General features: G+C 38.2%; 1 protein-coding gene across 12 annotated transcripts in view; it reads right to left on the minus strand.

The window, feature by feature from the left end:
* DOK5 (docking protein 5) overlaps positions 1-25,591 on the minus strand; it is a 193,962-nt gene that overhangs the window by 73,628 nt on the left and 94,743 nt on the right. For all 12 annotated transcript variants that reach the window (XM_072414189.1, XM_072414187.1, XM_072414182.1 and 9 more), the window contains exon 8: positions 14,388-14,539. In XM_072414189.1, coding sequence (XP_072270290.1) covers positions 14,484-14,539 — 56 coding nt within the window. In that variant the 3' untranslated portion in view covers positions 14,388-14,483. The remainder of the gene's footprint in view (positions 1-14,387; positions 14,540-25,591) is intronic.

The following is a 25,591-nucleotide window of genomic DNA, read 5'->3' on the forward strand; positions in this document are numbered from 1 at the left end:
ATCGCATTGCCTGTATTTCTGCTATTTACCTAGTATACCAATATTCTATTGCGTTAGGTCTGTCAATGCTTTGTATAAACCCTGTACCTATTTAGTATGCAAATAGTCTCCTGGAATGTTAAAGGGTTGCGCTCCCCTAATAAACGCATGTCCATATTACGCCATTTGAAAAGATTGAAGGCAGATATTATCCTGCTGCAGGAAACGCATCTAGGGGCCAATGATTTTCATAGAATGAAAAAATTATGGGTAGGGGAGGTTTATGGTACCCCCTCTGTTGATAGGAAGTCGGGAGCCATGATTCTGTTTCATAGGTCTTTCCAAGTTAAGATCAAAACAGTTCAATGCGACTCAGATGGCCGCATTCTGAAATTGCTCATCCAATTTACCGATTTTGATCTATCTATCTATAATATATATGCACCCAATTTGCCATCTTCCTCCTTTTTTCAGGAAGTTTCTAGTTGGATAGCCCAAGACTCTACCCCTTGCAAAATAGTTGGGGGAGATTTCAATTCTGTTATGGTGCAGACGGAAGACAGACAATCTACTCCGACCCCAACTACTGTCAAGCCCTCATCCCACTCTGTACTAGCAGATTTTGTCCAAGCTATGTCTCTGAATGATGTTTGGAGGCAGTATCATCCCCTAGAACGCCACTTTACCTTTGTGTCCCATGCCCATATAGCGCAAGCCCGCTTGGATTATTTATTCTGCACAGATGCAATCCTGGAGAGATTAGAGTCTCCAGAAATACATGTCTTGGCATTATCAGATCATTCCCCCATATCTGTTACAATGCGGGAAAGTTTTCCCAAAGGTGACTACATACCTTGGCGTTTTCCCTCTTATCTATGTAAAGATCCTGAGTTCCAGGGAATGCTAACGTCATCATGGCTAGAATATACTCAGCATAATGCGGCTCATAGGAATGATCCGATACGTTTTTGGGAAGCCGGTAAAGCCTTCCTTCGAGGACAGATTATTTCCTTTATGACCAAAAAGAAAAAGCTGACTCTCTTTCATTTCCTGTCTGCTCAACGCAATCTTAGAGACGCGCAACAGGCGCTTACTGATACCCCCTCCCCAACTACTAGACAGATATGGCGTGACTCCAAGCATTACTTTGACTTAAGGCTATACCAATATGAACAACTGAAATCTAAGTATAGAGATCTGGAGTTTCATAAATTCGGTAATAAGTCAGGCAAAATGTTGGCGAATTTGGTGCGTGCAAAGTTTAAACCAACCTATATTCCAAAACTAAGATCATCTGAGGGTGTTGTGGTCACCTCGCCCAAAGAGGTGAACCGATATTTAGCGCAATACTTTCAGGATTTGTACTCACTCCCAGCTACAGATGAGACAGCTGGTTCTGCCTTCCTGTCATCTATTAATATGCCCAGCTTGCATCAAGCTGATTTGGAGATACTTAACGCCCCTATTACTAAAGAACAAATTCAAAAGGTTATTACACACTTAAAAAATGGGAAGGCCCCGGGACCTGACGGCTTTACAGCCGAATTTTACAAATTTCTTGGGGAGGAAGTGGTTGATGACCTTCATGCCATGTACTCCACCTTATGGGAGGGAGGCACTTATTTTCAGTCTGGACAGGAAGCCTATATAAAGCTTATCTTAAAAAAGGATAAGGATCCATGTGATCCGGAATCATATCGCCCTATTTCACTGATAAACATTGATGCAAAAATTTTATCCAAAATTCTGGCTGATAGACTGGCTAGGATATTGCCTTCTCTTATTTCTCCTTCACAGGTGGGCTTTGTACAGGGCAGATCTGCAGTAGCTAACATCAGGAAAGTGTTGGTAGCGCTGGAGATAGCAAAACAGCAACAACCCGATCCTGATTTGGCTATAATTGCAATAGATGCGCAAAAAGCATTTGACACAGTGAATATAGCATGGCTTTTTAAGGTGCTTCGTCATATTGGGCTGGGAGGTTCATTTCTGAACTTATTGGCGGCGATGTATGCATCCCCGAAGGCCAATATACTCACACCCAGGTTCCTATCTGGTCCCCTCACATTGTATAGAGGAACCAGGCAGGGATGCCCCCTATCGCCTCTCCTATTCAACCTTGCACTAGAACCACTGGTTAGATATTTGGACACCACCCCATCTCTGCATGGTATTTCGGTACATGATGGTGAGCTGAGAACCACATTTTTTGCGGATGATATTTTGATATTCACATCTGCTCCTGGAGGGGATAGCAATGCTATTAGAACAATATTCTGTACATATGAAAGTTTTGCGGGCCTTAAAATAAATTTTGCTAAGAGTGAAATTCTCTCTTTAGCCAGATCTAGGACGGTAGCTGACCGCTGGAAAGCGGAGGTTCCGTTCAAAATTGCCTTACACTCTATAAAATACCTAGGTTTGCACATTGGTCGTATGCCCTCCTCTTTGTACGCTTTGAATTATCCTCCTTTGATCACCAAAATAACGCGGGAATTGACGATGTGGGAGAACTTGCCACTATCTTTTCTGAGCCGCTGTCATTTGGTGAAAATGATGTCCTTCTCTAAATTGTTGTATCCCATGCAGACTTTGCCTCTTTTACTCACTCATACTGATATTAATGCTCTTAACAGAGCTTTTACAAAATTTGTTTGGGCAAATAGACGCCCTAGAATCTCGCTTTTGAAATTATATCTACCAAAGGCGGAGGGAGGAGTGGGCTTTCCAAATGTCAGGCTTTACAATTTGGCCTGTATAACCAGACATGTGGTGGACTGGCTTGGAGGTACTTCCTATCATTCCAATTTGTACCTTGAAAGTGCTATGTCACATCCATGGAATCTGTGTGCCCTTTTACATTGCAAATTGGCTGCACTTCCACCATCTTTGCGCCACAACCTGATAATCAGGGATACGATAATTGCGCGGAAGGTGATTAGACAAAAATTCAAACTTCCCTTCCGATTCTCTCAATACCTTCCTATATGTGGCAATCCCCTGTTTCCCCAAGCACAGGAATATGGAGCGTTTAAAATTTAGAAAGAGAAGGGCCTGACTTATTTTAAAGATCTTTTTGGACAGGATATGTCTAAACTACCCCTTTCAGCTCTGCACAATAAGTATGATATTCCTGGGTGGGCCAATGCCTCTCTCACTCACCGCCTTTGGTTCTGTCCGGATATAGAGCATTTCTGGCGCCAGATTACTGTGTTTGTGTCAAAAGTTACTGGTTATTTTATCCCTAACACCCCTTCCCTCCTTCTGTTTGGCTCATGGGAACAGGCCACCCAGGATGGTATGCCCCGTTCTTTACAACGTTGGACTAATGTCTGTTTGTTGGCTGCCAGAAGAATGATTATGCGCAATTGGACTCAACTGTTACCTCCCACTTTGGAACAAGTCATCACCTCCTTGAAAGCTTTATTCCATACTGAGATGTTGGACGCCTGGATTCAGGGTGATGACCGTATAACTTGTTTCTGGCAGCAATGGTACAAATTTATGTTACGTACCTTTACGAATGCGGAAAGCTCATCGATATTGAATGAGTTTCAATACTCTCCATGGTATATTACAAATATTGCATTTTCTGCAAATACAAATGGTTGATAACTTTTATATTATTTCAACTTCAAGTGCCCCCCCCCCGCCCCCTTATTTTTCCCTTTTGTTCTATCCCTTTGTTAATTGATGTTCTTATGTTGCTTCTGTAAAATGATAAAACTAATAAAAATTGGTTTGAAAAAAAAAAAACAAAAAAAAAATAATGTCTATGTAGGGTTCACCTAACTTTGCCCATCCCCATCAAACCATGCTTACCATTCCATTTTTTCTCCATCATTTGGCCACCACTGTTAAAGTCAGAAACTACAGTCTACCCCCCTGCTCCATGAGACAGCACTTACCCAACCACCAGGTGCCAGAACTGTCCCATAGGACTTGCTGGGTCTCTACTAATGCAGGGGTACACAGAATACAGCAGCAGCAATAGCAAATACCCCCATCTTGAGGGGCATTTTGCACTGTGCTGCCACTAATACTGAATGGGTAGGGGCTTAGCTTAAGTTATAGTTACTTCCGAGGTTTTCAATAATAGCTGTAGGCTGCCTAAACTTTCCAAAACCTACTAAAATGCCCAAAAACAAAACACACCAAAAAATTGTCCTTTTGACAGAACAGAAGTGTTGTTTTTGTTATGTGCAGCTGTAATAAAAAGCTACATTCACAGAATCCATGCATGTCTACAAGAGCAGACAAAGCCATGAGTTGAGCTGGGGATATCAGCAGATCCGTCACTCTTTTCCAAAATGGCTCGTGCCTTCCACAAATCATTGCGTGTTAATAAAATACCAAAATTGCATCCTTTCAGTTATTTTCTTTTCTCTGAGCCGAATGTATTATGTGGCACAAATGGAATAAGGGTGATGGATATTTGGGCATGAACGTTTTAGGTCCACACAGAAAAGAGACATTTTTTTTGTGCCGGCATCAATTAGAATTTTGGAGACCGCCTGACAGCGCAAATGAGCAAGTCGAAATGAAAGACGTGAATTACAGAGCTACATAAAAGGACACAATTTTTAAAGGAAAAAAAACATACCTCTCATAGCTGTCAGTCAAATATTGTGAGGGGGATGGCAAAAAACAGTGAGAGTCCAAACATTTATATGGAAAGAGAAAAAAGAGAAAAGATTAGAGGCCTGATCATAAATTGGCTTTGAAATTATTCAAATTTAGTATGAAAAAACAAAATGGCTTTTGACTTATTGCTGCTACAATATCAACTTTCGCAATTATATTTTGTAATTTGTTTATTACTACAGAAAATTTGGTAAATGTTAATTTAGAGTGGATTTGTACTTGATTCATTAAAGGCAAAGTAACAAGTACATTTGCAACCCACCGCCTGCTTAGGGTTGCCACATATCTCTTTGGCCAGATATTTTTTTCCAAGAAAAGGTGGCATCCCTTTGACCCCTGTTAACACATGACAGCTTTTGGTCGAGGTGATTGGCTGCAGAGGCACCAATTGCTGCAATGTGATGAGGAGTGATGGTGAATCACATGATCCAATACTTGCCCATTGCTGGAGTTTTTGGTCCATCCATTGAATAGAGCAGAAATGAAATGCAGTATTCTCACCAGGCCCTTTTAGCCAAGCACACCACCCAGTGGTGGGATGGTTACTTAAAAGTTGGGTCACAACAAGGACCACCCACCTACAACTTTTTCCCATCCAGCCTAAAAAAGCTTCTAGGGAGATCACTGCAAGTGTATAAGAAATGTAAAAAAAAAGGAAGATTGTTATCATTATAGGAAGTCAGGGGAATCATAGACTGCAATAAAAAGCAAAAGAAGAAGGAAAATATAGGGTTCTAGATCTCTTATAGAGGGAAGGATTCTCCCAAGAGTGGTGGACAAAGGTCAGTTGCAAACTCCAGTAGGGACCAAATGTGCTAGGACAAAAGCACCAAACATGAGTCCATAACAAAATGAGTCTAGATGAAACTTATCCAGAATCCTATATTCTTGAAAATCCAGACTGTTTTGGGGGTTGGAAGGGTACCTATTCATCAGAGTTTAGCAAACTGTTGAACAAAACAGGTTAAGCAGCCTACTGAGGAAGGTATTTTAAACATCTGAAACGTGTTGGCTTTTGATGATAAAAGACTCTGAATGAAATACTTTAGTATTGTATATGTTGTGTTTGGTACTTTCCCTCTTGCACAACCTGTTCACAATAAAAACCTAACGGAGATTCCCCCATTTTCCTTCACAAAAACATAACAAAAAGGTTTTGACTGGAGTTTAATTTTATCATGTGGTTCATGGAACTCTAAAATCATGGAATAAACCTTTATATTTCACAGGGAAATAGTTACAGCTTCTGTATTCAGCTCCCTGAAAGTTCTGTGTACAAATATTCCTGCACGAATCAGTCAACATTTGATTTCTCTGCTTTTATGATAACTAACTCACAGTTTGCTAAATTATTTACTTGCTGTTGAGATGTGAACAATCCTTAACACCTGCCCTGACCTTTGTGACTATGTGAGGAGACAGAAGATATATTACAGCATGAATAAATCTGAACTTCAGGCAAAAACCCAAAATACATGAATGAAATACATATTTACCTGCCAAAGGATTTGTATTTCTCTCTATGCAGGTCTGCAGTTTATATGGCTCTGTAACAGACCGATCACACTGAATCACCAATAAGCTGGGAGACGAAAATTATTACTCCCCACCTCCACAGTAATACCACTTAATATCTTTTGGACTGGCAAAGCAAAAGTGACTAAGTGAACCTAGGGATGCTTTGACCCAGCTGTCCCCCATTAATTTGTACAACTGAATGTTTAATACATACTTTTGGTCCCAGTCCCCCTGAGGAAGCCAAGAGGCGAAACGTGTCGGGACCCTGAGACAAATACCCTGACATTTTGGTTTACTGTTCAAACCATCTATCTGTACAATTTTTTTAACCTCAAACCATATAATAGTATAGTTGATCTATGTTAGAAATAGGACACAAACTTATTTTTCCAGTAAAAGCCTGCTTTCTCTCTCACTCTGCTTTATATTTAGACTTACTCAGGCTTGGCCTGTTAACTTATTTAATTTTAAATTATTTAAGGAGTCCCTTTTGGTAGAATCCCTCTCCCTCTTTCCTTTGGCTCTGTAACTATACAGCCTTGTCTTGTAAGGAATGAGATCTTGTCTTATACAGGCCTTGTCCCTTTACCAGCTTGTGACTGGAGAGGTAAATGAGAAGCAGATCTCTATAAAAATTATATTTCTTTCACTCTGATTTTTCCTAGTATTTGAATGCCCCCTGCTAGGCTTCTTGTGCTGCTTTTGCCTTTCCTGGTCTTTCTTCTTCTGTAAAGTAATTGCAAGAGGCTGATATCGAGTTAAATTCAAGTTCTTCTCCTGCTTGCCTTTAAGAAAAAGCACTAATGATGTATTAATGAATACGCAGCTAAACTACTGTTTGAAAATATGTGAAATAATAATGATTTGGGGTCAATGTTAAACCGATTCATGTTTGAAAACTGAAATCTTTAATGTGTATTGTTTTAAGTTTACAAAGAGACATTTATTACATGACAAAGAATCCCAGGAGAAAGGTGAACTACCAGGATAGCACAGCAACTGCTGTTGTCTGTAAGGCTTTGTCTGAATTAAACCTGGAATGAAGCATTGTTCTCATTTACTTGTGTGTGTGTGTGTTCCATAGTCAGATGTAATACTTTACATTTACCTATATATTTGTATTGTGGTTTTTAGTCTTGGTTAGTGTTGGTGTTCGAATTCGGGTTGTCCTTATATTCGACTCGAATATGGCTGTTCAAATTCAGATAGACCTGATCCGAAAAACATGGGATTCGATGGTAAAAATTTGGGGAAAAAATGTAAAAAATGTGTTTAAAAAAAGTAATTTATTGCGAGTTTGTGTTTTTTTAACTAACATTTTTTTTATAGGTTTTCCCACAATGACATTATGATTCCCGCAGCTGTGCAGCCGTGAGAATTCTCCTGTGATTGCAGGATCTCCAGGGACTATAAGTGATGACCGGGGACTTGTCCCCATTTATCACCTTTAGTGCCTGGAGATCGTAGTGGAACTGCAGAGGTAATCTGCAGTTCAGTTCCATTGTGATGTCACGTGGGAACCTTGTCCCCACTTGTCCCTATTCATCACCTGTAGTGCCCTGTATTCTTGGATAGAGAAACTCTATCCAAGAATACATAATAGGACAGCGCGGCAACAGCGATGTTGCAGCACTGTACAATGTATGAGAAACTCTATCCAAGAATACAGGGCACTACAGGTGATGAATGGGGACAAGTTCCCATTCATCACCTGTAGTACCCAGAAGTCTTACTGGAACTGCAGAGGTAATCTGCAGTTCAGTTCCATTGTGATGTCACTTGGGAAACTGAACTGCAGACCTCTGCAGTTCCACTACATAATCCAGGCACTATAGGTGATGAATGGGGACTTGTCCCCATTCATCACCTGTAGTGCCCTGTATTCTTGGATAGGGAAACTCTATCCAGGAATATATAGTAAAAGCACAGCGCGGCAAAAGCGATTGCTGTTGAAGCGCTGTCCTATGTGTTGTTGGATAGAGAAACTCTATGCAACAACACATACAACTAGTAAAGGGTGCAAGAGCAATCTGATTGCTCTTGCAGCCCTTAAAAGACCCTTAAAAAACCCAAATTTTTCCCACTATTGACTTCAATGGTCTTCCAATTCCGCATTTGATCACCCGGAGAATTTCTCATTATTCCATCAAATAGCTGTTGAATCGAATAGCGAGATATTCGACCAACACTAGTCCTGATGAAAGATGAACACAAGCATATACAAAAGTCACACTAAACTTACCTTAACTCTAAAAATACACAACGTCTATAGGCAGAGCAAGCAAGATGAATTATTCTGACTTGAATCCACTTATTACTGACATGTCTCTTTTCTGCAGGAAACTATAAACCGTAGGTGTGATTTTCGTAAGTCTGCGTGTAAGTCGCTAATATGTCAACACTGTGTTAAGTGATATTAACAAGATTTAGAGTGACACAATCTGATTTCTGCATCATTGACTCCGAATGTCAATGTTTAACCTGATGCTAAGAACAGAAGAAAGAAGGAAAAAATACAAGTTTGGAATTAACTGTTTCACTTTAGATTTTTGAATACAGTTTACAAGTGAAGATAAAATTCACATGCTGATGTTATCAAAACAAAATATGTGCCAAAAGGACTTGGAAGATTAGAGAAAGGATAAACGTTAGTCTGTTCACACATCCTGTTGAGGAATCATGATTTTATACATGGTGTAAATGTGGAATAAAAAAAAGTCTATGATTTATCACAATATTGGAAACTCAACTGTACATATTAGTAATAGTGAATATGTTAGGTTTATACAATGTGTTGCAGCAACATCAATAGTACAAGATAAAGGATACATTTTTTTAAAATTTATTTTAAATTTAAAAAAAAAGCGTTCTGACCTTCATTGCATTGAATCTCTCTGTATTTTGGTTTGGTACAACATGCAATGTCCTTTCATTTGTTTGCTAGGTTGACGAGCTTGGAATACATCATTAAAGGGAAATGGTATAAGTAACTGATTGTACTTAGTATTAGCTTTTTGCAATTCTTGTACAGCTCAGCTCAGACTGGTGGAAGTAGAAGCAGCACAATAAACCTGTCAACTGTGCTGCAGTGCTTAAGAGCCGATGATTGACAAACCAGAGAGAGTCCGGTGTCTCTGTCATTGTACAGTCACAGGCTACAGAAGGAAACAACCTGTAAGTGCTAATTAAACAGCATCAGAAAAAGCAAAGTCTCATTCGTTCCAGACAGAACTATGTTGTGAGGGAAAGCTGTGCAAATCTCAGGATTGGATGTACAAATTTACAAATCCTTTGTCAGGTAAAGCAGATTCCATGTGTGTATTTCACCTGTGCAAATAGTCGCTTGCCTGAAATTTAGCTTTAAAATACATTAAAAAATGTCTAATCCATGCTTCCCCTAAATTTTATGTGACTGACAAGCTGGATTATCCACAAGGAAGAGAGGAGCCTAAGGCTAGTTGGGTGCTAAGGAGGCAAAGTGCAACCTACACCTGAAGAATAGAAAATCTGCTGTCATTCTGGGTAATGATTGAAGTTTAGTACTGTAGATTCTTAATAACCCTCTCTTTACTCATAAACACCCTAACATATATCTGGAAAAGCTTTGGATATATTGCAATACATGATCAAGCTGGGCACCAGCGTCCACGATTCCTCCCTGTTCAGTCCCTACTCAATTATACAAAATGTCAAATTCTTACTAACTCCAATTCCATTGTCTGATCAGCCTAGATTAGCGCTTACATCCTGTGCTATTCTCAATTTGCAAATATTATGACGCTAACACCTGCTAAATGTATATGATAAACACATCTAGAAATAAACATGTGCGTGTACAACCTTTCACCCCATTTCAAGAAATTGGTGTTACGATAAGGCTCAATGGCTGATAGTATTGATACTGATTTTCAGTTTAGTTCAGTTTCATTTCCTAGACATTAAGGTAGAACTGAACTAAAAAAAAGAAGAATTTCTATGTTGTAGGGAACATTTAGAAATGGTAATTTCTGCTCATAATTCTCCTAGCTGGAGGTTCTGATATAAGGAAGCAAAGCTGCATCTCTACAAAGATGGCCGCCTCCTCCCAGACACAGAAACAAGGCATAGTAAACTAGTAATGGGGACAGATCAGCTGTGCAGAGACCACAGGAGTCACTCGCCCTCGTCCACCTTTTTTTTTTTTATCATACACAACTTCCGGAGTTTAGCCCTCCTTAAAAAAATGGCCAGATAATGTAATCCCAATGGGCACACACAGCAGTAAAAACTTCACTCAAGTTTTAACCCTTCCCTACATTGACTAAAACTATTAATAATATTATTAAACAGTATTTATATAGTGCTAACATATTAATCAGCGCTGCACATTAAATAGCAAAAACAACTGGAATGCAAAAAAGCTTTGACTCGGACTAAAAAAGCATGCAAGCTCATCAAATAAATTTAACTGAGGGATGCCTTTTATAATGTTATTCTTATATGTACCAATACCTCCCTATAATTACTTGGAAATTAATTTGTTTTTGATGAACAGAAGCCGTTTCTCAAACCTATCACTTTACCAAAGCCATGACAATGGTGACAGATTTTAGTTAGGATAATATTCTTCTGCATCTTATATCCACCTACACAGTTAGTGGTGACAGCAAACAGAAAAACAACAGGTAGCAAAAAATCAAAAAGGCCGCCTTCGCCTGAAATCAACCTCCTGCCAGGAATGGACGGAACATGTATTTAATTGGTGGGCAGGAATAGGACAAAAGGCCCAAAAAAAGCTATAGAACATGCAAGTTTGGAGTATGATAAATATATTTGCAGTAATTTGCAGGCCTAAAGGGTCTGATCATCCATAACTAATTTTAAATGAACTATTAACACCCCAGGAAACTATTCTCACTCTGGTGGGAAGCTTCATATAACATTTATAAAAATACAATGGATTGTACTGCAATTCCCAGTGAGGTGGACATTTCATTCTACTCCACCTAATTCTATGTTGGGTAATGCTCACGATACAGCAATTTATCGAATTTGATTTTTTTTCTTGTGCGCTGTATTTGTATTACTTTATAACCTAATCAGATCTGTAGATGCATTGTACTTCTTTTAGTAATAATAGATGACAACCCTATCTGACCAATGTTAGGCAATATCTGATGCATGAGTAATACCAGATACTATCAATCAGTTGGCGATGGAGGGAGAAGACAATCTAACAGTTCAGATGATCTGGCCTGATTGCTTTGTATATTATAGAACTTGCAAAATTACCTCCAGCTTTACTGATCCAGCAAAATATAATGCAACCTTCCAGCATGCATTTCATTGGGATGACCCGTTACCCCCGATGTCTGGTCTGCTCATGACCATAAAGGATGGTCTCCGCTCCTAATGGTATAACCCATTATCCAACAAATGACAGCCAAACCCTCTTCTCCAAGTCCCGAACTTCTGCCCCCTTATCGTTCCCATAACTCAATCTGCTGCAATGCCCTAAAAAGTGGATTTAGAAAAAGTAGTTTGGGCAGCTGTTTCCATGTCACGGGAAACATCAAAATACCTTTTCTTCATGTGCAAAAACTGCACCCAAAGGCAACATGGCATCATAGTAGTATCGTATTGCATACACAGAGCCCCCATAAACTTTAACTTCATTATTCTATAAACATTAAAAATACTACAGTTACCCTTTAATCTTACTCATTCCACAAGTCTAAGCTGCGGCACCATTATACAGAACAAATTCTAGAGCATCATATTTAAAATACAAATGACAAACCTTTTATGGCCGCAGACATCAAATTTCATTTCCATTTATAAAGCATATATTTGCCATAGAATGTCATGAAAACAAAACAATTCCAGCACATGCTTTAAAAAATGTTTTCCCTTCAATTCTTACAACTAATGACAGGTTGTTTTCGGCAGCTCCTTTGTATTTTAACTGTGCCGGAAATAATGCCATTCAGTGCATTAGTGCATTACGATCAAGTCAGTTTGAAGTCATTGACGCCATCTGAATGGCTCTGTTTAGTTGAAGAATATGTGCACTTCCACAATATCTCAGTCCTTTTTATATAGTCAGGCAAATTAAGCAAATTTGCAAATAATAAGGTTACATATTATCTCCTACTCTTAGTGTCCTTCGAGAGTTGTATTGAAAATCATTGTCAGTTTATTATTTCTTCTCTGCATTTTCTAAAATAGGCTCACGGGTTGGTAATGATGGGTGTTGCCGAGTTCTTTATTTATGTTTATCTTAAATTATTATAATCCAATATATTATAATGCACCTCTTGTAAGTACTCCACACCTCCTCTGTTCTGGCATAAGGAGGGTGACAACCCTTGCTGTAGCCTAATATTCTGCTTACAAGCCACTATCTTGCCTCCGGCTTGCTCTATAGCAGGCTTTCATGAGCTTTTTAACATGAAAGAACCCTTGAAATAACTCAAGGTAACTTCAGGTCTTCAGGGACCCCTTCTACAATTACTATATCCACAGCTCACAGTACATGGGTTGGTTATTAGGGTGAAGGTCTCCTACATTGCTGGCCAGTGGGAAAAATGTCACCCTTACAGATAGCCAAAAAGATCATTGATGTCACCTAATAAGACCCGGGAGGCATAAACTGCTCATTGCTCAAGGAACCATAAGCAACTTCTAGTGTTCTATGGAGCCCTGGTTGAGAAACACTGCTCTATAGGCTACAGGTGACAATAGTCACCTAATGCTTTCCTCTAATGTTTACATTTACAAGGGAACAGTCATATTTGTTACTTACATATGAAGATTGTGCTTTCTACTTAGTACCATGTTTAACTAATCCTTTCATTGGAAACCTAAGGGTTAGTCCATAATGACTAGAGCCCCGAACTCTAACTGCCTGACATTTGGTTTGCTGAAACCCTGTGTATCATAAAGAATATCTATTTATTAATACCGTCATCATTTTTTAAACCTGTTTTAAAACTTATTGATTTCCTGTAGTTTCTTTGCAGAAACTCCATCAATATATATTTACTCCAATGAGCACCCATTTCTCAGAAGAGGTTTCTAAATGGTGACTACAGCATACCCATTTCTCAGAAGAGGTTTCCAAATGGTGACTACAGCATACCCATTTCTCAGAAGAGGTTTCCAAATGGTGACTTACCCATTTCTCAGAAGAGGTTTCCAAATGGTGACTACAGCATACCCATTTCTCAGAAGAGGTTTCCAAATGGTGACTACAGCATACCCATTTCTTAGAAGAAGTTTCCAAATGGTGACTACAGCATACCCATTTCTTAGAAGAGGTTTCCAAATGGTGACAACAGCATACCATACCAGTGTACTGTGCATTGAAATTATCAGGTGTACCATCTGTGAATACCAGACTGCCAATGCAGGAGCACAAGTGTTGTCAATCTATAACTGGAAGCTCCTAAGCAAGGGCCATTATGAAAATCCCACCAGGAATTTTTTTATTACCCTACAAAATTGAGAATTAATGCAATGTTTTGATATGTAATGTAATTAAATATGATAGAAAACAATCATCACCACATGCAATGTGGCATAAAGGGTTTGAATTTTCTATTGTATTTGATCACGTTTTCTTCGAATCATTTGCCCAATGGTTGTTTGAAAATAGCAGATTATTCCATTTAATGGAAAATGTCATCAAAAATGGAATTTTAACATGTAGGAAAAGCTATACAGTCAACCATAAAAAAACATTACAGCCCAAGTAAATATAATATGTGAAATAACACCAATATTTGCATTCAGTTCCCTTTGACAAAAATGTTCATTTGGTGAAAACCCCTTTCGGTTCTCAAGCCCTAGTAGCACTTATCAGCCTCTAAGTGGGAAATCATTTTCAGCTGAGGTGCCAACTGCTCCAGAACGCTGCGTCTGATCCATTTTTTTTACTTTCAATGCTTTCTCCACTGCATGTCACGTCGCTCCCTCCTGCTATGATTGCCTCCCATGCTGTGCTGACAATGACAACATTTTCCGACACAAGGTGACAAGCTGCAGCCTGCTTCCTACAAACGCTTATCACTTCTCAACAAGCAGAGGCTCCTTTACTTTCTGACGAGTGTTACAGGGCAAATCCAAGAGATGCAAACTCATTTTGTAAGCATCTCAGCTAAGTTTGTATGTGAACTGGCCAAAGACTTTTTTAAACCCTATGTGATTTCAGAAACAATACTCCCTGTATATGCCTGTAACAGTTGTGAGATTAAAGAATTAGGTACCTGAGCATGGTCATGCCCCCTTGTAAGCAGGTCCGATCCAGGAAATAAAAATCCTCAGCCCATAAAGGAGTGGATGAACTGGTGCTGCACGGTCGATCAAGAAAGCAATTTCCTAGTGTTGGATAATACATTGCCACTTCGCTGCTTTTGCACTGTAAAAATAAAGGTAAAACTTTCAACTGCACATTCACTACTTTGATAAATATGAAAAGATTATAACCTTGCAAGAGGAAAAGATTAAAAATAACTATACATATTTTCAGACCACCAATATGGCTTTACCATTCAGCATTTAAAAAACAGCAGACAATGAAGACACTCTAAGAGCTAAGAGTGAACATATCGTACTTGTTCAAGCCTTGGCCATGTGCTTAACCTGCAGCTCCTAATCTAAGAGAAGCCCTTCAATTCCATCAGTAGACCTGCCCAGCCAATCACATTGCAGGAGAACTCTGGGTTTTGTATTATTTCAGACTTTATTCTCTTATTGTAAGACAGAATATGGATAAATTCTTTCTAATGCAAATAGCGGCCTTGTATAAATCAGTGTCGTGGATTTTGCTTTAAAGTCTGATTATTAAAGAACATTGCTCAGTCTAGTTAACAAGAGACTAATGTAATGAAAAGATTATATATATATATATAAATATCTAAAGGCATACTAAAGTGGCCTTTCATTACCATGGCATGTCATTTTATCATAAATTTGGTGTTATTCAGCAAACCCATAGCATTTCTGCAGCGTGATGAATAGGGGCCAGCATTTCGGTGTAGTGGTTCCCCTACAATATAATTCTTTTTTCAAGATACAACCAGGGTATATTCAGAAGGAGCAAGAGTAATCATAAAGACCCTTTTTTATTTTAACAAGGCTTATATTACAAACATTTTGTAATGGTTACACTAAGAACAAATCCGAAGCTGGGCTCCAGGCAGATGTCAATAAACATTATGTATTTAATGAAAAGTATTACAATTATTTTCACATATGATAACTATAAAGACCTGCTTTAATGATAACCCCCTCATGATGATCTGAACATCAGGATTTGATAGAGAAGTATAGGATGATTGAGCACATCAATGACCTTGCTTTTTTTTTGCTTTTTTTATTAGCTGTACTGTGGACATTAAAATAAAAAATCCTGCTGTTGTCACCCACCATACTTACCACTCAAGGTCCAGTCCAGCTCATTTTCTGGGTTGAATGACATCTAGTGTCATCCAACCCACTTCCTGTAGGACAAGGCAGATTTAAACTAGCTCCTCGGGGGCGTGTCAATACACAGCCTGGGCTTACAGTACTCCTAAACAAAGCATCACTCATCACTACATTAATAAAGCAATTTTTAGTTCAGGAGGAAGGATGCTCCAACAATGGATAAGAAAAAAGAAGTCACTGGCCTAATACTGCAAGAATAAAGTACTTATTAGGAAACATCCAAAGGAACCTACAGAGATGAGGTGAATGGAGATAAGATGGAGCTGAGGTGTTACTTTAAATCCCAGAACACTTTTGATGTCACTGTGCCTTTTACAGGAGAGCCAGAAAAATATTAATTCATCAAATGTACATGAAACTTGCAGCCTGGTTCCCATCTTACCAAATAATTCAGTCTACTTAGTGGAAAGGAAGTAACTAATAAAATAATATTAATGTGGAAGATGTAATCTGGAGGCCATGCGAGGCTGACAAGTGGGGCATACCAGCCGGCTCATCCTAAGTGGAATTCCGTGTTTGTCATAATTACTGTGCATATTGTATTGAAAATATTCATTCTTCCAGGTGCAAAGCTGCCATTATCACTTGTGTTTGAGCTCTTGAAATTATTATACTGCCTGACTGTGAAATATTTATTAATTTTTGCAAAATGACTACTCTTGGCATCTATGACGTTTTAAGGTTGTTTAAAAACATGGTAGTACTAATCCCTGATTCCTTTCCTAGCAGTTCTATCGTCTGCTTTTCTGTCTTAAAGCAGACCATGCTTGAAAATGCAGGTCCTGTTGGGTTGCTGCTCCCACCTTCATCCCCCAAATTCAAAAACACACAAGCAATACCTTTCCCCCTTGTTTTATGTCCATTTTGTCAAGGTAAATGTGATGTCACTCAACATGAGATTCAGAGAAAGATGAGGATCCTGTATCTTGTGAGAAAACTCCAGCACTGTACAGGAAAGTGTTCTTGCAGTATTTTGGATTCTTTCCCGGGACACAATGCAAAGGCCTAATACCTTCACCTTTGCCAAGGTGAATATAGCACATGCTGAAATGTTTATTTTTTTTTTTGTAATGTTTCAATGAGCATTTTTTAATTAGGAGTGGAATGTGAGGCCTGCAACTTAAGGGGTGCAGGCCCTGCAATATAAGCAGGCCTTGAATACTTATATTGATTAGTAAGCTATAAAATATTAAGTTAAAATTAATAATATTGATTTTATCATGCTGGACCTATCATCACATTTAAAAGGGTATATATAATTTTTTATATATTTATTATTATTTTATTTGAATATTATATTATTTATTATTTTATTATTATATTTTATTTGTATATATTATTATCATATTTATATATAATTATTTTAAACCATATTTTTAAGATGTGGAAAGAGGGACCCCTTCCTTTCTATCTTTGACCCTGCAACAGTAAAGTCTGAATGGGAAGCCTGCAGCGTTCTAAGAGATCTCTGTGGGCTGCTTCTCTTGGACTTCTTCCTCCAGGTAGTGTTTCACCTGATTTTGCATCTGCACAGTGCAGGATTGGGTTATGCAGGAAGAAGAACCAGGGAGCCTGGGGTCCCGCTTGTATCAGAATGAAGAAAGAAGATGGGACGGTGCACCTAATCGACTAGAATCGACGAGGAATTGAGAGCTTTGCACCTGTCAAAGAAAATGTTTTTTAGTGAAAGTTCTGCTTTAAAGTCTGATTTTAGAAAGCCATACTAATATTAACACACCGGGAAAGATGCTGGAGGTCTTTCAGCCAGGATATGAGGCTGCAGCTTTTAATGCACCTTGTGGGAAGCTCATAGTGTTCAGTAAAACCATAGTAAGCAATGTCAGTACATAAGTAAAGCAACTGTGGAAGACTTAAGGCAAAGCCGGAGTTTTAAGCATTTAAATCAGCTATGCCTTACAGCTGCATAACTTCTTTTTTTTCCTCAGAGTGCTTTTTTAAAGTCGTGTGCCCATAGTATATATTGCGCATAGTTAGCAAACAAGTAGTCTGCTTTGTCTCCATGCTAAACTGATCAGTCTCCCATCTCTCAACCTGCTTTATCTTCCAGCATTGTTTCAGAAAAAAACTGACATGTTTTTGTTTTTCAACACCAGCTGTCAGCCTAAAAACAACGCAAGTGGTAAAATTCCTTCTCGGAATAAAAACTGCAATATTTATTTGATGTTATTATGCTAGATCTGTCAAAAACACCACCCACTAGTGTTAGACGTATTTGGAAGAACGAAAAAAAAAAATTACAATAAGCGAGGAAAATAAAAAGTACAAAAAAGTTGCCTCGAAGCAAGCAGACAGTAATTTCTCCTTGTCGGATTTGTGCTCAGCTAAACAGAAATGGAAAAAAAGGAAATGGCAAAAAAAAGGTTTATTTAGAAAGCAACAAAAAAATAAATAAATATGTGTCTGAAGAGATTCAATGAAAGTTGATATTATGTTATACAGCTTCACCTCATGATGGTATTATGGTAATAAAAATAAAGTGCTGTGATTTGTATATGTTCTATATTTAAAGGTGTTATGTCACTGGAAATAACAGGTTTTATTTGAAATACTGCGATTCATGTTTTAATGGAAATGTTCTTAAGCAGTCTTCCGCATATATTTGATTCCTTTCTTAACATCATGATAATGAAATGATGCACCTTAAACAATATCTCCTCCCACCATCTCTAACGACTGGCAAGAAATGAAAAAAATGGATAAAAGTATTTTTATTATCCTAAAGCAGCATTAATGTGAAGGGGTTCTCTGATCTGGGTGTCTGTGCCACTGTCTATGTGACATGGACACTTTCTCCTGGCACAATGATGACATAAGTTGGAGGACCACCCAGGGACTGGTGAATAGGGGGGCCATGGCATGGATGGATTTGTGGCCCCCTGGTGAGAAAGTGGTACTTTTAGGAACTTTGATATACGAGCTAAGTGATCCTGCAGGGTGGGTTAGGGGTAAAAGAGAGGTCTGGGATAATTTTGGAATTTGCCTGGAGATGGGCTTTAAGCTAGCTGCTCATTTACCTAAAGGAAACACAACAATGGAATGAAGCTTAATGGACAGAATACCAAAACTAATATAGGAATTGTCTGTGTCTGGTCAACAAGTACATCTCTGCAACACATACAGATTTTCCCCTAAAGATGTTGCAGATTCAGATCTGCCACAAATCCAGTAAACTTCCTACCTTCTTATAGTGAGCTGACAATGCTCTGCGGAAATGAAATTCCAAGCAAGGCTTTTAGCTCTGCCCAATTATTTGGTGTTAAAAGCACTCTGGATTTATGGCAGATTAGGTATTTTTCTGCACTTGGGGTGTTTGTAAAGAGAAACCACACACATTTGTTGAATGTTTTTGCATTGTTCCCAGTCATACATTTTAAGATGAACTAGAGCTGTTTAAATATCTCCGGCTGGTCCTACAGAAATTGAACAGCTGCTAGTACTAGGGTGCAGACAGGCAGCACTTATCAACTATGTTAAATGTGATTTCTCATGAATCAATCATCATTGTTGTATATAAACTTATATGTGGTCACATGGGACAAAGACAATTTGTTTGTTTTAAGGCTCACAGATAAACAATGTCTTAGTGAACATGTGACATAACTCATTCCTCTTTGGCCCGTTTTTTCACATAGCGAATAATAGAATTCCCCACTATGGGGCCAATAAGGATTATTATGGAACCCCTACAACAATTTTCCACTGTATCCCAACTTAATTGTACTAAATACTTTGAGTACTTAATTTGTGATATTTGAATTGTACTTAATTTGTACTAAATACTTATTCAATTCCTGACATTTTTTTCAGGTAAATGTCATCAAGATGCAATCAAAGTAGTAAATGTCAACAAAATGTATAAACATCTTCACAGTACTTAATATCATCTGTAATACAAATCTTGTGGAGTCTTGCAAGACTGGTAGGATATGCAGGATTTCCCGTTGTCTGATTAGAGATTCTAGCTATTCTAGGAGGATTCCAAGCCAGTCAGGAGATATGGTACATTGGGCATGTTAGACCCGACTCTACGACATACTTTTTGTAGGATGCATCCGCTCACCTAGGGAATATCAATGTTGGATTTCCAAGTTTACCATAGATGAAGCTCACAACCCTAAAGTCTCTCACCTTATAAAATTTATTACCCTAGCACCAGAATCTTGCTTTTTGTGTAAATACAAATTTCTACTAATTTATGTTTAAAGTTAAACAAATATAGATAAACCTTAACCAAAAACTTGGCTTTGATGACAATCCATGAACATACACGGCACGTCCTTACGACATGTTGTTGATTCATGGACTTTTAAATATACAAGGCATTTGAAGAATCTCCATTTAGGGAGTTTTCAGAGAGCGAAACTTCTCAAACTACATATCTTCTGAACAAAAATAAATACACCGAAGCACAAATATCCCTATCACTGGATTATTAGGAGGCAAATGGTTTGCCAAAATATCCTAATTCTATGCACTCCTATCATCCACCAATTGGTAAGTCATTGTCTATTACACTTCCATTTTTGATTCAACTATTGTGCGACTGTACCAAACCAAAAGAATAAGCATCTTGATCTGGTAAAACAGCAAACTACGTATCACTATCATTTTGTATTCTCTGCACTTTCCCTGAAAGGTATCCTTTCCTGATCTTGCTAATTTATCTCAATTTTCTTCCCAAAGCCATTCCTCTTGTCAAACTGTTTTATCTATCGCACCTTGTAAACTTTCCTAACAACCCTGCCGAGAGAGATAAAAGTATATTTCACAACAGCAAATTCAACAATTAATATTTAAATGGCTTTTTATGAGCATTTTGACATTGCTGGAAGTAGGCAAAGAAAAGTTGAGGGACTTGTAATTCCATACGAGTAGATCAGTGTTCTCTTTGGCGCATATTATTAGCGTGTTACTCCGACCATCAAATCTTATGACGCTATTAAGCCGGTAACAATGCATCTCTTATAATCATCGTTATCAGCAAAATGTTTAGATTGGAGAGAGAATGAAAAGAGGCGCATGATGAGATTTTGCTGAGGGATAAAATATGACCTTAGCACTGTGAGAGAAAGATTGTTCAAACGAGCTTTGAAGCTGTCACGGTCCCTTCCGTGACAGAAGTTTGAGGATCTGTCAGACAAGCTGCATGTGAGATTATCTGACAGGTCTGTAAGGGGTGACCATTCCCTTTTCCCTAGTCATTTGAGGCCTAGTAGTATATACACCTTTCTGTTACCCTCCCCTCCCTGTTATACGTGACAGAAGCCTAATATATGAACGGATTTTTTTGGTTAATTAAAATGTTGCTTTGTAAGTGAATCGCTTAACGTGCTAATTTCTAGCAAAAGCTTAAAACAGTTTTACTTTTTTTATGTAAAAAACTATGAATATTTCAGTAAAGTTTTAAAGGAAAAATAAAAGCTTAAATAGTGTTAATGGGTTGTTTAATTGGTCTTTAACACCTGAAAACTTTACTTTAAATTTTAGTGAGAGAATGTTTTCACCAGGTTAATGGTAATTACCGAGATTGAAAGTTCTTATTAGGTTGCTGACTGTCATTGGTACAATGGTGCTCTAATTACAAATTTATTTATTGTAGGATCATAGATTTAAGATAATAAAGTCCTTAATTTGAAAACCCAACACCCATTTTGTATTTTGGATAGACATGTGAAGAGAATAATTTCCATCAAGTTTTGTTGAGGTTTGTAACCCAATTGAGTATTAGGAATCTAAGATCTAAAGGAGAAATTGCCTTTAGCATTACCAAGCAGCATACTGGTGTGGTTATGCTGATGTTAATTTACAAATCTTTTAATCATTCTAGAGTTTGTGAGACCAAAAAGAAATCGCAAGGTCCTGCAGATTCAGTACTTGTCCCAGAGAAGAGGGCTGCATGTTTATTCTAGCATCCATATCCAAAAAGAGCAGAGTGGGATATTGAAGAGGGACATGGATGTCTACCAGGTAAATACCACAGTGCACCAATGCTGGGGTGTACTTTTGGGGGTAACTGGCCGCTAAACATTAGAAATGGGCGTTACTTCCACTAACCAATAATTATTTGGGGAAAGCTACTATCACTAAACCACCGGTTAGATTTCTATCACTTTGTGCTTATGTTTTATGGCAGTCTTTGAAACTTGTATAGTAATCAAGGTGTATTTTGTAGAACTGCAGCACCTGTGAAATATATATTGTCAGTAGGCTTAGGCTCTAAAAATGAATCCTTAAAGCCATGCCCAATTTAGGTGCCATGCAAACATGCCCACTTTTCCCATTGGCACTGATCTTTGATAAATTTACCTTTGGATGGCATGCTTATCGGGGAAAGATGATTCCTCTGCCATACCTACAAATGCTGTTTTTTAAATATATTTTGGTGCAATATAATAATAGATAGCTTTTTTATGCCTTTTAACAAATTTATCACCAAGGTTTGAGAAGGACCTATTGTGCAAAACATGAATTCAGAAATCTTTACTTTTATACTAATTCCAAAAATAAATATAATATTTTAATATGAATCCTTGCAAGGATATAAATCTGAAAGGAGCTCAAGGGGAATAGAAAGAGTATGCTGTAACCTCACTGCCAAAAGATGAACTTTGTAGTACAATTCAAGAAAACTTTTCCTTTTTTCCTGTTGAACAGAAGACTCAAGAGCAAACTTTCAGATTTCATTGTACTTCTGCAAACTATCCATCAGCGGAACTGAAACACTGCAATATAACCTTGGTTACCGGTTAATTCATTAATTATTGAAATTAAAGTGGATGAATTTTTGTGGATGATTTTTAGTTTGCTGAAGAACGATGTATCATAAACACATATTTTTTTTCAATAAAATATTTGCTTTCACCTTTTTTTCATTATTTAATGCATCTCAGCGCTGATGATCACCATGTGTGTTTAAACAATCACTTGAACTGTCTGGAAACTTATGTGAGTGGATGACAAATTAAGGGAAGTGGGAGACATCGAACATTGTCACCCTGTAATCGGAAGTGCATGAGCAAGGATATTCACAACAGGATCTGTAAGAATTATTTTAATGAAAGCTACATATCTACATATCTGAATCATTGTAAAAGAGTTTTGAATAGCAAGAAGACGGTAAAAGAGTATGGAATATTGGAAGATGGAATATTTAGTAAGTAGGTTTACATTTTCTGACAAAAACAACCTATAAACATAATCAAGCCTTAAAAAGGAATAGACAGTTTGATTTACATAATATATGCTCATTAGGAGGAAACAAAAGCAGCCAGCAGTGGACCAGGCATCTGACATAGAAATGTGCAGAACGCAGAAGATTTTTTAGCAGAAAGTAGAAAGCAAAGATTACCTTACAAATTAGTGAAAGTTGCTGGAAAGTTAAGCATTGCAGTGTGTTTTTTTTTTCTTACTGTGTCTTTTATTACGGAGATGACAGGGTCACTTTAAGGAAGACATTGAAAAGCTATTTCTGCCTGCAGTTTTATTAAGGTTTATTTTTTTCCTGTCAAGCTGATGAATTCGACATCCGCTCCGCACAGCTTCGCGTGAGTATTGTTCTCCCCGTTTCACACAGGCGCACAGTTGTCACTTATTCCTGATTCCGAAAGATTTGTTGTAGAAATTCAAACTGTCACAGAAGCAAAAAGCCAGCAGACTCTTCCTTCAGTAACATTTATTAAGTAGAGCGCCAGCGACGGGCTAAAACATTTAGTATAACTTCATATACCAAATACTTTCAACCTAAAGTTAAATTTATTTCTTTGTAGCGGAGGTTTACATTAACCATTTGGCATGTAAAGCTTAGTAGAACTACACAAAATTATTGCATGTCTATAAAATGGATCAAAATGAAAAACACCCCTATAAGGGCTTTTTCACTCAAACAATAGTACAGACGTTGTGAAAGTGTTTTTTTTTTTTCACCATCAAAAAAAAATAGAACAAAAAAACTGCACCGCTTGCCATTGTATTTGATATGAATAAAAGTGGATGAATGGGCCTATTTCTTGGCTGCCATCACAGTTTAGTTTTGCCTTGGTGCTGAGATGTGTGGATGCTTGTCAATCGATTTCATGGAGTTGAATGTGAATACTTTTCAAAATGCCTACTAAGTCTTTGTGAATGGTTTAAGCATTTTAATAGTATTTTGGAAGTATTTTTCCATATCCATAATCTCTCCAATTCCTGTGCAAGACAACCAATTTATAAAGATGTGGCTATCTAATACCAGACTTTTTCAGGTCTGATTTTTACTTTTTAACACTAGATTTACAAAAGGGAGATTAGATTGTGTGCAGTGTGCTTTTATTACTGGAATTAGTTGATACAATCCACAGCTCCATTCTTTTAGTGAAGTAGTGGATTACAAGCAGCAACTTGGAAGAAAAGCAGCATTATTATTATTATTATTAAACAGGATTTATATAGCGCCAACATATTACGCAGCGCTGTACATTAAATAGGGATTGCAAATGACAGACTAATACTCTCTCTTCAGCCTGGAATCCACTCTGGCTCTCTCTTCAGCCTGGAATCCACTCTGGCTCTCTCTTCAGCCTGGAATCCACTCTGGCTCTCTCTCAGCCTCTTGCTCATCACTTCACTCAGCCTTTTGCTGATCAATTCCTTCCCACCTTGCACCTGAATGCAGGTGCATAACACCCAAATCAGGATTGGGCCAAGGAACCCACACTTTCACTCCCTTGGCCGGCTCCAGTAATTAAAGAATAGGTTTAGGATAACAACCTATTCTCCAAATCCAAAAGACTTGTTACGGTCTGTTTCTTCCAGTTCTCCACAGTAATTTAGTGTGAAGCTTTGTCATGCTGCAACAGCTTCACCTTGACCAGGGTAGCTCGGACCTTTGCCCCCTTTCCTGCACCTCCCCCCTTTTACACCAACCAAACTCCCAAACTTACCAGCCATTACCTTCCCCCCTTTACCCCAAAAATACAATAACACCTTACTGGACTTAAAATGGCTGGCAAGCAACTGTTTAGTTAACAAATAAATAAAACAAATTTTCAATATTAAATAACAATAAATAATACAACTTAACAATTTAAATAACACAAATTAACATAAATTCACATACAAAATTTACATACAAATTAGCATATCAATTAACGTATATCCTAATATAAAAAACCTCCCTCAACCAATTCTGAAAATATAAAATATATAAAAACACCAGTTAAACCACAGTGCCCAATTGCACCAACCAGCTGGTCAACCAACCAGCAATAAACTTAAACAACCAGGCTGCAGGCCTAGGAAAGGTAAAGTCAGTACGAACCAAGTATAACGTCCATTCATACCACACCGGCCCCTAGCCGCCCAGCACTGTGTTACCCAGTGTTACCCACACCGTAACACCCTTAAGGGGACATCCTACCACTGGGTTGCTCTTCCAAAATTACCATTAGGACTCTTACCTTCCTAAACCCCAACCACCCCGTCCTTCAAACGGTAGGTGGGAAATTTTCTTCCTGCAAAAACTGTCCCTAACTTCCGAAAAACATCCTAATATTAACCCCTCCACTCTCCTCCCTATTCACCCCTGACCGACTCCCTAGCTAACCCCACCCCAACCTCTCCTAACACAAGTTAACTTCTTAAGCAGCTATGGGGCTGCCCTCACACCCTGTCATGCAGGCCCTACGCCTAGTTCCTGTGCTGCGGGCCTCACTATAAAGACTGGTCCCTGCTGCTTTATCCTCTTGTGCAGAGTGACTGGTCTTATATACTCTCCCTCCTTTGGTATTCTGCAGGCAACCCGTAGTGGGTGAATTTGCTAGATTCCTCCTACAGCTCTGCTGTCTGCACAAATTTTGTGAAGCATAGTGATGATGTCACTTCTACTTTTACAAAGGCATTTTGTGCACATAAATGGGTTTATATATCCTTTATGCCTATTGAGGAATATATTCACATTAAATTTTTGCCCGAAGTTGAACTTTAA

Source organism: Pyxicephalus adspersus, chromosome 6 (genome assembly GCF_032062135.1).
Source record: "Pyxicephalus adspersus chromosome 6, UCB_Pads_2.0, whole genome shotgun sequence".
Taxonomy (NCBI): Eukaryota; Metazoa; Chordata; class Amphibia; order Anura; family Pyxicephalidae; genus Pyxicephalus; species Pyxicephalus adspersus.